At 39.2% G+C, this 15,279-nt stretch overlaps 1 protein-coding gene across 3 annotated transcripts in view; it reads right to left on the bottom strand.

Moving 5' to 3' along the window:
- Nucleotides 1-88: 88 nt before the first annotated feature.
- Nucleotides 89-15,279, bottom strand: part of STAM (signal transducing adaptor molecule) — a 70,224-nt gene continuing 55,033 nt past the window's right edge. For all 3 annotated transcript variants that reach the window (XM_004716007.3, XM_045285605.1, XM_045285604.1), the window contains 6 exons: nucleotides 14,442-14,530; nucleotides 10,720-10,807; nucleotides 10,414-10,468; nucleotides 9,808-9,961; nucleotides 7,953-8,128; nucleotides 89-857 (listed from right to left, as the gene is read on the bottom strand). In XM_004716007.3, coding sequence (XP_004716064.1) covers nucleotides 623-857; nucleotides 7,953-8,128; nucleotides 9,808-9,961; nucleotides 10,414-10,468; nucleotides 10,720-10,807; nucleotides 14,442-14,530 — 797 coding nt within the window. In that variant the 3' untranslated portion in view covers nucleotides 89-622. The remainder of the gene's footprint in view (nucleotides 858-7,952; nucleotides 8,129-9,807; nucleotides 9,962-10,413; nucleotides 10,469-10,719; nucleotides 10,808-14,441; nucleotides 14,531-15,279) is intronic.

The following is a 15,279-nucleotide window of genomic DNA, read 5'->3' as shown; positions in this document are numbered from 1 at the left end:
GCTACAGGAAGTCTTAGTATACATCTGTTTAGCTTATAGTTAATGAAAGGAGGTTCAGTTTCATGTGAAATCACAGAATGCCTTCATGTAAATACGGGACAGCTTTCTTCTTCTGCAGTTTAAAAGGATAGTGTAGTTACTGTAAATCCACAACAAAACATTATGAAACATGGTAGTTGTTCATGATTAATAGAGTAATGCAAATTAATTTAACAGTGTTAAATATATTCACATGATCAGTACTGTGATTCAAAATGGCCACTAATGAAGTTACACATCAATATATGTACATAACATTTGTCACAACAGCGTTTTGTAAGTTTGACTTTTTTCAGACCAAGTAATTTTACAAGACAATCGCGTATCAATTCTTTCATATTATGAAAGGAATACAATGTTATAATAAGTAGCTTCCTTCCGCTGGGTGAGAGGCTGGCAAGTAGGAGAACTCTTAAAAAGTCAGTGCAAATTGAAGAGAGTTCTACCTTCTTGAATGCTTAAATTTGTTGACCAGGATCGATTCCAGTAAGTTGAGAATACACAAATCTTAAGATATGAGAGAATCTCCTAAGGTTGTCAGCTGCAGCCAGCAGGTGTCTGCCACAACGAGGAAGCCCACGTCCTATAGCAGGGCCTTCTGAGAGTACGGCTGCTGGGGCTGAGGTGGCTGCTGAGTGCCCACGGGCTGAGGCAGAGGTGACGATGTCAAGTTGTAGCTTGGCACCTGGGACATATTAGTTCCTGCATTCTGGTAGACGGCGACGTCAGGAGCAGCGGCAACAGCAGCAGCAGGAGGTGGACTGTACACTGTAGCCTGGTTTGAATATGTATTTCCTTGGACAGAACTGACCATTGTGCTGTGGAGGGAGAGAAATACTAAATTATATAAATATTGAATTACATGGACATTGAAAGACCAAAAAAGGACGTTCATTCATTCAGTAAATATTTATTAAAAACCTTTATGTCCTCAAAACTATTACTTTGGGACAAAGAGACCAATAAGTGTGAGGAAAAAGGTCTCTGGCACCATGGAGTTTCGAGAAAGCCAAGGCTTTCTCCCCACAGGGGCATTTGACCTGGCCCCATTGGGTCCCTGTGCATCAAGGAGCTCATTCTAGTAACGCTGCCTTGCAAGGCACTAACACAGTAGGCACAGAGGGACGCTAAAAAAAGCACAGAGCACCATTTCATCCTGGATTATGTGCTAACATACAAGAGTCTTTAATCACAGAGGGAGCTGTGTAATATTCTTCAAAAAAAGGAACAGTGAGCCAAATACGTTTGGGAACTTAAATATTCTTGAAGGTGAAAAGAAAAGGAATCTCTGTCGATGGTAATAGCTGCTACGAAGACAGAGTATAGTAGAGAAGAGGTCGAGAGTACCTGGGGCAAGGGATCCTAGTTTAGGAGGGGTGGACCTTCCAGAGAAAGCAACACTTTAAGCAGAGAACTGAAAAAAGCCAAAGAGGGGGTCACATGGGTTATCTAAGAAAACACATTTCAGACAAAGAGAACAATTGCAGATGTCTTCAAGGGTGGAAAATGCTCGGTGTATTCAGGGACCAGCACGGAAGGTGTGAGGGCTGTGGCAAACTAAGGGGAGCAGAGGGGACGAGTGCACAGGTAACGTGGCGGGATGGAGAGCAAGGTACACCTGAGAACATACGAGGGCCTTTAAATACAGTTCACAGAAAGCTCCCACTCTCCTTTCATTCCAGCTGTCCGTGCACTTTCTGCAGCTCCCTGGACGACTTGTTGATGACGGGATTCTGGCTTCTACATTGGTCGATGGGGGCAGAAGAGTGACGTGAGTTGAACTGTTTTAAGAAGTTCATTCTGGGAAGAAGGGAAGCGAGGATCCTTGGGTGGTGGGAGGCTTCAGCCCTTTTGATAACGGTGGACATATAGGAGAGGACCACATTCTACATGGCTTTTGAAAGAAGAACCATCAAATGTTGCTAATGAAGAAAGCAGTGACTGTCTGAGGTTTAGGACCGATGGCAATGCAACTGGTAAAGTGCCCTTGCACAGAAAACTAGAAAACAAAAACTAGAATAGGTTTTTTGGAGGAGAATCAAAGTAAGGCTTCAGAGCTCTCTATGAAATACATAAGAAAATGAGCAGGCAGCCATCTATTTAAATATGAAGTCCAGCAGAGTTAGGACTAGAACTATGGGTCAGGGTGTGGCCAGTATGTGAATGGTATTTAGAGTCAGAGGACTGGATGAGGCCCCTTGGGGAGGAATGCTGATGGAGAAGAGGCAGGCCATCTCCCGGATGACTAGACCTAGATGCCGGAAGATTAAAAGGTGTTAGTTAGGCAAAGGGGAGTGAGGAGTAGATGGTGATGGACAAGTGAAGACGGAAGCTCTGAAAAACGGCCAAAGAGGAAGCTAGACCAGAGCGTGTACACAGGTACAGATGAGATGGGAGCTCATGACACACGGAACCCAGGAACTGGAGTGGGAATAGTGAAACCAGAAGGGTAGGGGCAAAGGGGGGAGAGAAGGGGAACCGATCACAATGATAAACACATAACCACACACACACCGCCAGGGGGAAGAACAACAGAAAACATGGGGGAAGGGAGACAGCGGTCGGTATGAAATGTGAAAATAACAATAATTTATAATCTATCAAAGGGTCATGGGGGGTGGGGCGGAGGGAAAAAAGAGGAGCTGATATGAAGGGCTCAATAAAAAGTAAATGTCTAGAAAAGAATGATGGCAACATATGTACAAATATGCCTGATGCAATCAAAGTATGGATTGTAATAAGAGTTGTAAGAGCTCCCAATAAAATGATTTTCTAATAAAATAAAAAAAGAAAGAAATGACCAATGGATTGGATAAATATGGAATTCACCAGTATCCTTGGTGAAAGCAATTTTGATGGGCTAGTTAAGAAGAAAGCCTGATAACGTCACTGCTCTTATTTCCCTAGAAATACAGAAGTAAATTATGTGGTCTTCCCTATATTCCCAACACACATACCAGCTTCCTATCCCTCCCCTTCCTGCTACAAGGGCCTGTGAGAGCGCCCCCCTACAGGCTCCTCCACTCGTGTTTGACTCCCATTTATAGAGAACGCTTTCAAGCAGCCGGCGTCACAGACTACCTCTGCTTCCTCTCTTCTCGCTCCCAATCTGGGTTTCTAAGATGCGCATAAAACTAGTTTGGCTTTATGAAGAGAAATACTGGGATAACTTCATATTGAGATTATTTTCCCTATATTTCTAGCAAAAAATAAGCTACGTAATGGACAATTGCCCCCATGTTTCAAAATATCTACTACCATTTATTTCTAAAATTCTTTTAACCCCAACTGCTAGATCATTTGTAAGCCAATTGTGGATCAACTCAATGCTTTTGTACTTTGTGATTCATTATCATAATAGATGGTAATTTACTACCATATTCTATCAAATAATATGAAATTTTATGTGCTGTTTCAAGGTATCATACAATCATGATAATTCCATATATAATGCATTGTGAAATGTAAAGTTGAATGACAAGATGTTGAAGTTCTTGTATACCAATAAGCACCACAATATTGCTGTAAGGGTGTAGAAACTAAGCACTCAACTCTAGATGCAGAATTCCCAGTTTTGAATCTTAGCTAAATAGGGCCTTCATCACTTTGTGACTCAGCTTCTCCATCTAAAAGGTGGCTACCTTAGTTTCTGGGTGGTAGGCATGCTTGTTAATACTCTCAGCTTCTAACTGAAAGACTGAAGGGAGTTCTGGTTCACCCAGGGCCACCTCAGAGGGAGGTCTGGCAACCTACTTCAGACACCTGGTGCTGGCATTTCATAGGCTATCCATGTGGAATAAAGGCATGCACACGGTAAGTAAGACCCACAGCACAGTGCCTAACACGTCGCCACAGTGGCTTACATTGTGGGCAATGAACCACAAGGTTAGCAATTCCAAAACTCCTCAGCAAAAAGATGGGGCTTTCTACTCTCATACTTTCCATCTGGAAAGCCCCCGGGAGTGCTACCCTGTCTGATAGGGTCACCAAGGGTCAAAATCAACTCGATGGAAGGTAGTTTGGTTTTTTGGTATTACTAGCTAGAGCCACTGGGAGTCATAATCAACTCAAGGGCAACTGTAATTCCTACCTTGTTCTATCTTCTTTATTTTAATTTATAATTCATAAGTTAATCTCCTAAATAACTTCTTACCCATCACTACTATCATTATGTACAAGGAGCCCTGGCGGCATTATGGGTTAAGGTTCAAACCCGTCAGCCATTCTGCGGGAAAAAGTTGAGGCTGCCTTCTCCCATAACAGGGGTTCCCAACCTTCCTAATGCAGCGACCCTTTAATACAGTTCCTCATATTGTGGTGACCCCCAACCATAAAATTATTTTTGTAGCTACTTCATCGCTGTAATTTTGCTACTGTTATGAAGTGGGTGACCCCTGTGAAAGGGTCATTTGACACCCCCCCCAAGGGTTGGGGCCCCCCGGTTTGGGACCGGTTTTCTCTAAAGACTTAGTCTTGACGCCAGAATCAACTAGATGACAGTGGGTTTGTTTCTGTTTTTCAGTATATACAGAATTCATTGGTGGTATCAACAGTTATGTGCTTTGTCTACAAACTAAAAGGCTGGTGGCTGAAGCCCACCTAGAGAACATCAAGAGAAACGCGCGATCATTTGTTCCTGAAAGGTCACAGCCATGAAGACCCTGGGGGATCAGTTCTACTGTGCAACAAATAGGGTCACCGTGAATTAGAACGAATTCAGCAGCAACTGGAACATTCCTATCAGAACACATTGCAGTTAGAAACTCAGCATTACTTGCCAATATACTAATCTCCCTCATTTTAAGTTAGTGCTTATGTTTCTGACTATTCTATTGCTCTCATAGGCGTTCTCATTATTCTTCAGCTACAAGTTCCTTAGTGTAAGATGACCAGATGTCATGCTTTTGGCAGGACAGTCACGATTTTTAACAATTTTTCCTGTGTCCCATGGGATTTTTAAAAAGTCCCAATTTTTGGAAAGAATGCACGACAAGCTAGGGTATACAGTTTTTGGCTGCCATGTGGCTATTTCGCCAGGATATGAGTTTGATCAATGGTGTCCCGCTTTACCAATGCTAAAATCTGGTCACCTTACCTTAGTGCGATATATTGGGCCATTCATTACTTGATCCTTGACACTATTTCAAACTCTCTCCCCTCCAATTATACATTTTAATACTTTAGTACCAGAGTATGCTCCACCACATGATGCTACTTCATACCTGTCTTCGCTCATTCACACTGCCATGTCTCTGCTCGTATGGAATATTTCTCATACTTTATTTCTCCAACCTAATAATATCACACTTTTGAGCATATTTTATTGGAAACCTCCTCTGATCCCCGAGGCCTCCAACGTACCTTGTATTTGTAATTAAAATACGTCACAAATTATATCTTCTTTCTGTGTTTTTCCCTCCCTGCCCAGTAAGCAACTTGAGAGGAAGAAACTAAATTGTGCTGGTATGTCAGACGTCTAGCAGTGTCTGGCACAGGCTACATGTTCACTCCCATTAACAGATGGGGTCACTATTGGACAAAAGTTGACTGGACAGCTCCTCACAGCACAGGAGAAGTATACGCCTTGGTGGCCTGCTAGCACTATCATTACCAACATTAGCAGGTGGAAGAAACTGCACCAGTAAGTATTCATCCCCAAGTATCAAAAAGACTGCCCTGGGATGAGAGAAGTCTGAAAATGGGTTGACTCAAACTCACTGCCATCAAATTGATTCTGACTCATAGGGACCATAAAGCACAGAGAGGAACTGCCCCTTTGGGTTTCTGAGAAACCAGTTCTACCAGGTCTAAGACAACGAGCTCACAGTGTGCATATAAAAGTGAAAGAGACTATTAAGATAGGGCAATTTACTGGTGATACAGAGAAGTAAAAAGGAAATTTTATAACAGACACGGTGTTCAGAAATACACCTATTCCTCAATTACTATCTTGTTATCCAACATTTTACATATATAATAGTGAAAAATCTGACTCTTTTGAGCAACAACAACATATGTCCTGGCAGTAAGGAATGCCAAGGTAGGAGGTAGGAGTAATGGTGGCTGTGATAGTTAAGGCTATATCTCAATTTGGCAGTTATATCCTAGGTAATGATGGAATCTGGCAGTTATGTAGTAAGAGTTCAGTCCCCCCACCCTCCTTCATTTTGTGTTCTGATATGGTCATCCTCCATTTTCACACAGTGCTGACGTTCACTTAATGACTTGGTCCTTGGCAACTAACCAGGTCAATAAATGAAGAGCGCAGGGTTCTATTACAGCACACAACAGGAAAAGTGTTGAAGAAGCGGGAAGCTAATAAAGGCTGCTCATACAAATAACAGCTAATCTAAGAACTACAAAACAGAAATCGGCCAGATTAAAAGGGTTAAATCTTTTAAGGAAATGCTTTCAAAAGCATCAATGAAATGAACATACATTTCTTGAGCAGTGAATATAGTGCAGGCTGTGCACACTGTCTGTACGTACTGAGCACTGCAGAGGCTCAGACAACCCGGCTACAGCAGCAGGGGGTACAGCTCTACAGCACATCACATTTACATTCCTACCAACATAGCATCTCACTTATAAGGATAATGTCCGAAGGACCTAAATTTTAAGAATGAAACCCAAGTAACCTCTCTCCAGAAAGAAGATAGTTGAGGCAGTATGTGACACAAAACCTGTTCCCTTTTATCTAGTCAATAAGCAACCCTTCTATGAATAGCTCCCTTCCCGCTTCCTTGTTATCCATGAATATGCATTTTCACATGATTTCCATGTGATGAAAAAAAGAGTTGTGTGACAGAGAAAGCTACACCTAATATTTCTTCCTGAGCTTCAAAACCCAGTAAGGAGGCCCTGTTTCTTGATGCCACAATAGGCCTAGATATTACCCTCCTTCTTAAGGTCACTTTAGACTACTAGATGAATAATTAAAATAATAACAAAAAATCCAAAAATATGACTACTAAAGAGTGAAGTCAGTATAGGAGCATTTCCAGGCAACTCAACACCAATGAAAAGGTTCTAGAGAGGTGCCTTTGCCTCTAGAAACGTGCGTTACAAGTCAGAGTCCCCTAGCTTCTAGACGCATCTAGTGAACGCAAAGCCTGCGTTTTTGTGTCACAGAGAGAGTTCAGGTCAGACTTCCACAGGAGCAGAAAAGGCGCATTCACATAATGAACAAGAATCTAACTACATGAAAAACCTAAACCCAACCTGTTGCTGTGATTCCAACTCATAGCGACCCTATCAGGAAAAAGTTGAACTGCCCTATGGGTCACGCTGTGACCTCTGTGGGAGAAAACTGTCACTGCGTTCTCCCATGGAGCAGCCGGTGAGTTTATAGCCCCAGTGCTCACTGCTCCACTCTGGCTCCTGTGAAGGACGGGAGGGGAGCACTCTCAGTAGATGATGAGAATAGAAACTGCAATATAAACTGAATTCCAACAAAGGGCAAAAGGGAGGAAATACTTGTCTTAAGAGACAGCCCCAACGTGTAAATTCCAAGAGTAAACAAAAACTTTCCATTTTCGTTATCTATTTTGTGGAAAAATAATAATAGTTATCAGATTTAAGCTTCATTAACATCTTTATCAAACATCATCATAAATTCAAATAAAAGCAAAATTACAGAAACTTGTGGTAAGAATATAGAAAACGACAGAGCTCAAGACAAAAGTGAGCTGCTTTGGTGAGTCAGCAGAACAGAGGAGTGGCTCACTGGCTAGAACGGAAATGCCTCAGGAGTTCCTGAAAACCTAACTCAGCACATCACACCTCTGTGTGATAACCATCTGTAGTAGGCCACTGTCTTTTCTTAACCCATTCTGAGGGTGACAGATGAGCAGGGAGTACTTCAGAGTTTCAACAACACTAACTCTAAGCAATAGCCAACAGTCAACATTTACTTAGGATATGAAGTCTGAGCCTGCTGACTCGGCAGGGCTGGGTTTGCAGAGGGTGGAAGGGCTCCTTGGCTGAGAGAGGACAGTTGCTCTGGGGGAAGGCTGTAGCTCTGGAGATGGCTCATCTGTGCGTTCCCTGCGACCAGATAAGCACCACTTTGAGGAGGCCCTGGATATACCTAAAACAGTTCAAGATAAAACACATTAGAGGATAGACTATTTTCTTTCAAGCCAATGCTATTTAAATATTAATAGGCATATCAAACTTTCTTTATAGAAATAATCCATTACAAAAAGAACAATTACATCTCTGGAATTGTGGGTTTTAAAAATACTACTCCTCTTGCTACTAAACTTACTCCAGCGGGCTTCTGACCTTTTTCCTTAGGTACATTTAGCCAAATTCAAATTTCCACAAAGAAGTAATAGAGGATCTTCTCTTCAACTGTTAGGCTAACATCATTCCTATTCTGATGTTAAAATTTTACATGACTCCCTAAAAGGAATCCTGTAATTATAGTTAGAAAGTACATTAAATTCATTTTAGATCAACTGGCTACATCTACCTGTAGATATTACTTACACTTAAAGTGCCGTTTTTGAACATAAAAGCAAGCTAATTTTCTAAAGCTGGGGTTAGCAAACGTCTTTTGGTAAGGGCCAGATAGCAGTAACTAGTTTAGGCTTTGTGAGCTTTTTTGTCTCTGGTATAACTATTTAATCTTAGCAATACAGAAAGCAGACACCGGCAATGTGCTTAAAGAATTAATGTGGTTAAATTCCAATAAAATCTTAGCTATACTTTATCACACTGGGAGATAGATCACAGTTAGCCGAATCCTGTGTCCAAAAAAAAAACACCCAAAAAATGGGGGGCTGGGGAGGGGGGGTGTTTTCTTTTTAATCTAAAGAGACTGTAGTCTTTAGTGCCCCAAATCTAAACAGACATTAACTTCCTAATTTTCTATTAGAGCCTTTAATTCTACAGGTTTAATGGAGAAAACCCCAATGTCCCAGTAGGGAGACCTTAGTATGGGTGGAGAGAGTAACATTATCATCAACAAACAAAAGCCGCAATTATCCTAGCACCTCTGTTAAACTGCACGACACACCAGCACCAGATCCCAAAGGTCTTCATCACAAACATATCCAAATCAGAGCTCTCCACTCTTAACTGGACATTACTGGACTGTTCAAATTAAACACAGTTAATTGTCATTTGTCTGATTTTTGCATGAACTGGTAAGACCCTTGAGCAGGTGTTCCATACTGGTCCCAGGTACTGCAAGCCTGGATATTCATCTCCAGAGTTCTGGAGGAAGAAGTCAGTAGGACAGGAATCAACTAAAAATATATATATTCTGAATACTGTCTATACCCAGGTAAAACACAAAGATAAATACTTCCTGTCACCTGGAGCTTTTGAGTTCATGGGAAAGTGGTTTGTAGAATAGCTTGAGGCAAAAAGAGGAAAGTGTCTCTCTGTTGTATTATATACATTCTCATATACAAGGAAAAATGTCCAGATTAATAAAGCTCACTAAAAAACTACAGATACTCAAAAAATTTTAGTAAGGATTAGAAATTCTACTGAGATATAGCTCTTAAAATATACTGATATCAGGGCTTCAGTCCTGAAGAATCAGTCAGTAGGTCTAGAGTGAAGTCAAAATTATCCAATCTTTAAAAAAAGGAGGGAAGGGGTGGAACCAATTATTTAGTTTGTCAAAGTAAACATTATTTTACACTTTATTTACATTCTAAACATCACTTCTAGGAAGTTTCACATTTCATAAAAACAAAGTTATACTAAATAATATAAAATATAAAGGATGCGCTTAAGTTTTTAAAAGCTCACCTGAGAACCAGAAACACCAGATGACTGCATATAATACTGCTGATTCTGTAGTTTTGCATACATGGAATACATTGGATCATCATTCATTAACTTGGTGTACAATGAAAGTGCTTCCATGATTTTCACATTAAGTTCTGAGAGTTCCGAATGTTTTCTGAAACATTACACATTAGTATGAAGCATAGTATTTGTTCACGTTATATATTAGAGCAACAAGACACAATACTTCTTTCCCCCTGATAGTGTTAAGAGGCAATAGCAAACATTATTAAAACATTAACTCTGTAATAGAAAACACCTGTGTTTTAGACCTAAGACACCAAGATCTTTAAAGGGGTTTAAGCACTGTGCTGGGAAAACTGAAGCTAATTACAATTTATTGCACTTTGAAATATCAAGGTTTCTTCTGTAGTTATTAACAAATGGGAGCATTTGTGGGTACTAGAATGCCAACTTACTCAAAGTGATTATATTAGTTAAGCCTAAGTCAAGGCACACACAGAAAACAAGTGAACTAGGGCTATCATCAAGCTGTGGGGAAAGCAGCAGCTCAGAGAGAACTTCAGGGAAGAAAGTACACAGAGTATGTAGCACATGCTCTTTTACCTGTCAATGTCTTCCAGCTTTTCATCAATGAGAGGCCCCATCTGGTGACACAGTGCTGAGATGACAAGAGTTGGATATAAGAAAACACAGCAAAAGAAAGCAAACCTTTGAGATTCATGTAATTTAAGAAATACAGGTTCTCATTTAGAGTGATACGTTATATTAATCCCAATTCACAGGACCTATGATGGATCTTCTTAAAGTACACATAAAAATGAAACTGGGTCTAAGAAAATGTATTTATTCTTTACCTGTTTCTCTATTTTATGTAAATATAAAACCAGATAAAGGGAAAATAAGATCTACCTTCTAGATGAACTAGCTCTGGCAAATCTGGTTGATCATCAGTGGGGTCTGTACTTTGCAACATCTGTAACAATTGGTCCATCTTCTCCTATGAAAATAATATCATTACACAAATCAACAAACCTTTAAGTAACAATATGTTCACACTAACTTACTAAGGTAATGGGTAAAGAAATTCTGTAATTCTTCGTTGCACAGAGTAAAAATTTGCTTTCATATAAATAATAAATATCTCATGTTCTCTTTTTAGTACCATTTGAGGTATAGGTTTGAAAGTTCTTATTTTTGAAAATTCTAATAAATCCTATAACATAGGAAAAACACAGACACATTTTAACACACTTTAGACTTTTAACACGTGAATTCTTCAACCTTTTGTGTCGTGCTAGTGACTCTCGGTGAAACTTGGGCTACGGCCGTTCCCTGGCCACAGACATGGGTGATATCCCCTTGAGGTGGCCATAATGATGACTAAGAACTCAGTCATTACTTCTTCACCACAGTGAGGGGAACAGCTGTTTCAGAAGTCCTAACTCAGCTACACTGCAGCTGTTCGCCTTCTAAGTAGGGCCATAAAGATTTATTGTACATTTTTTCCCTATCAGTTTGTCAAAAAGGAAAGAGGGAAAATGTGTGGTTTCTCTTTTCTCCTATGTGAGAAAGGCTAAAAGGCATTTCAAACCAATGATCCAGATCTATTTCAGAAAATCTTTTGTTGCAAACATCAGGGGAACTAATGAAGCCATCATATTTATTTATATGTATTTATAAAAACCAAAATACAAATCTAGTATACCAAAATATCTTACCAAATTAAATGCAAATGGTTATGTTCATTTCTACACAGTACATAGGGAAAATAATTTGGACTACCAAATTCAAAGTAAAACAGTCGTTTATAACTAAAACACTATCTGAGAGATGAATTCACCACTGAAGTAAAAGTGGTATGTGTTTAAAGAAAGAAAAAAAAAACACTGACCAGGTCTAAAGAATTTTGCATTTTGAAATGGATACTACATCACCTCACTCTTCATTTATCAGTTATGAAAAATCAGCTTTGTGCTGAAGTTAGGCTGTTTCTAACCACATGTGTCTAGTAGTGCTCCCAGGCACTGGACACCTGGCAGGTCTCAGGATGTGCATGGTGTAGCAGGCGCCCTCTTCCTGCCTCCCCTACCCCACCAGCTGGGGCCCAAGAGGGATGGAAGTGGAGGTGGTGGCAAGGTGTTGCCTGCCAGTATCCCCCTGCCGTGAGCAGGGCCCTGTCTGCTCTAGTCCTGCAGCTCCTTCCTTTTCCCTTTCTTTCCACAGACCTCCCCAGCACAGCTGCGCCTTCCTACCGGTGCCCCCGACAATCTCATTTCCTCTACTCACTGGCCTGCACCATTGATGGGCAGACTGAGACACTGTGGATGAACAGCAGGCAGCCTGTGGCCAGTTGGTTACTGTCCTTCTTGTGACCACTCATCACCAAGGCCTCTGGTATATTGTTCAGGGTGGCCCATGGAGGCTGCCCTAGGCTTGGCAGCCGCACCACATGGGGCCCAGACCATCATAGTCACTGACTGAGATTTTTTATTAAGTTGTTGTAAATGCAAAATTTCAGATCATCAATAAGTGAGAAATTGGTGTGCTTTCAATGTAAGATTCACAATTTTCTTTTGAAGTAATCTAAAAAATGAAGGTGCATGTAAGTTACTATAGAGCTTGTCTGCAACCACAAATGATAAAGTGAGAGTCAACTAACGTATGGATATTTTTATTTAATTTCTTTGTGAAATAGTACACTTTAATTCAAATTATTTACTGACAGAGCTAGAGTTTCTATATAGACCACTTGACTGACCCTATATGCGTTTTTCTTATGCAATGCAATGAGGCAAACACAGCTTTCCCTGGTCCAGTGTAGCTCCTTGTGTGTATGCAGTAGTCTTCACATTGTCTACTACTGCCTCCTCCTCAAAAATAATGATATAAACCTATGGATTCCTCCTCTACTTTAAAAATTAACATCATGTTTTTCATTAATAAGGTAAAAATCTTACTAAGGATATAATTTAAAAATGAAAGTCTTCAAACAAACTTTTAAATATATCCAAAGAAACTCAAACACTCTTATCAATTTGTATGCATTATTATTGTTATTTTAAAAACACAATGAACAATCTGCCAGGAATTTCATATGGTTTCATATTTCTCCTTGCCATTATATTTCTATCCAATTTCCCTTACAAAATATAATCTTAGCGTAATATACTTGAAGGTCTTCTAGAAAGTACCGTATCAAATTTCTTCATCAAAAATGTAGATAAAAATTGATGATGGTGCTCTAAATGTTAATAATTTCATCTAGATGAGTTAAGAATGACTAATAGGTCAAAAAACCTGAGGCAGGGTTCTGCATCAATTCTTTTTCTATTTGGTTTTATAGATGAACTTAATGAGAAATCATGCTTACAAATTTAAGAGCTGCTATAGCAAAATCCTTCAATTATTTGAATAATTCAATTATTTTATGCCAGAAATCACTATCTTGTCATTAACACTTATTTTGAGAGAGCTATCAGCTGACAACTCATTTCAATCCTATTTTGTTGTTAACAAAAATATATAACTTGCGTGAGTTGAGCTAGCCAGTGATTAGAGCATTTGTTTTCTTAATACAAAACACCAACATTTGGAATTATCCATGGAAATTTACTCAATGGCAATATACCACAGTAAAATTCAGTATAGTAAGGAATAAGCCTTTCTTCTGTAAAGTGAGAGAGGGAAATGTAATAGGACAGGTGAAAAGGAAAATGGCAAAAGGTGCTAAAAAAGTGCTCTCCAGGAGATCAGTTTTAGAAAAGAGTACTTATGGATTTGTGGGTTACACATTAGGATGTGAACTGCAAGGTCAGCAGTTCAAATGCTCTTTGGAAGAAAGATGAGGCTGTCTGCTCCCATAGAGATTTACAGTCTCAAAAGTCAAAAGGAGAAATGCTAGTCTCTCCTATAGAGTCGCTATGAACTAGAATCAATTTGATTGCAGTGGATTTGGTTTCCATTACTTAAATCCTGAAAACATTTTCTTAAAACAATCTACACTCCAGGTCAGTAAAACTTTTCTGCAAGGGCAGATTGTAAGTGCTCTAGACTCTAAAAGAGTTCCATAGTCTCTGTCACAACTATTCAGAGCTGGCTCTGTACCACGAGAGCAGTAGAACAAATGAGCCTGACTGTGTCCCAGTAAAACAAGTACATAGATGGATTGGAAGTCCCCACTAAGCTGAACAAATCAGCAGCTAACTACTAAAGCAAGGAGACAAGGTCCCTTCTACTTCTCGGTGCATTCCCAGATAGCTCCTCTACAAAACACAAAGCGCTGCTCCCAAGTACTCCACTCCATTGTTTTCCACATGAGTGAAAAGTACTGGAAAAAACTTAATCCTACTGGAAAAAACTTAAACCTTGTAAACAATAAAATATGAGAAATCCATCCTGGGAAGTATTAAGTAGGGCATTAAACAGCAACAAGACAGAATTAAATATTACAGAAAGATTGGGACTAGAGGGAAACTTTCAAGAAGCACCTTGCTCAGTCTGTAGTATTTAAACTTATATAACAAAAAGGATGCATTCTTCGACTCATCAATGTATTTTAAGAAGACAAGAAAAACAATTCAACTTCAATATCTATACAAAACAAAAACAGCTATTACCAAGGGCGCACTTACTTCATCAATAAAGGCTGGTTCCGGCTCTGGTTCTATTGTCTCAACCTGAACATCATCACTAAATTGTACCGTCTTCTTCTCTGTTTTAACTGTAAAACATGTAACATTTACCTTTTCCTTATAAAAAGTTTAGAACTCAATTTTAAAAACAAAAGTCCCAAGTGGGAAACTGGAATTTTCTTCTATCACTGCTAAGTTCACTCAATTTAGTTCTAGGTTCTAAATTTAGGGCATAATGACATGAAATTCCATCAAGATTTCTTGATTTTCTCTTCTGAAGACTTTATATTTTTTCTTAATAGATAATTCATTAAAAATAAAAGTTAAATTCCTGAAACCAAGATTAATCATCTACCATATATATGAGAATTCAGTGAACTTGACAAAAAGAAAACTACTTTTATAATGGAAATATAAACTCTACGATATAAATTAAACTTTTAAAATTATCAGTCCTTTCAAAGAAAAATCTCATTTGATCAAGAAATCATGCTACTTTAATATAACAAGGGATAAAACTAGTTATATATTTCCTGACATATCACTCGAAGATGTTTTACTACTGGATTGACATCCAACTCTGTGGAGAATTTTGCAAGTGGCATTGGCAGACCTGAATTTTCCATTAAATCAACCTGTATTCTTTTAGACAACATATGCCTTGCAATGAAAAAGTGTTTATTAAAAGATGAACAAACTACTGACCTTCCCAATTACTCACATTATTTTTTTTTGAGATTGTAAATCTTTTTTTTTAAATCATTTTATTAGGGGCTCATACAACTCTTATCACAATCCATACACACATCAATTGGGTAAAGCGCATTTGTACATCATT

The sequence above is a fragment of the Echinops telfairi genome, unplaced genomic scaffold (assembly GCF_000313985.2).
Source record: "Echinops telfairi isolate 266 unplaced genomic scaffold, ASM31398v2 ScPeMD7_7473;HRSCAF=8511, whole genome shotgun sequence".
NCBI lineage: Eukaryota > Metazoa > Chordata > Mammalia > Afrosoricida > Tenrecidae > Echinops > Echinops telfairi.
Note: the sequence above shows the minus strand (reverse complement) of the source record. Positions and strands in the feature narration are given on the sequence as shown.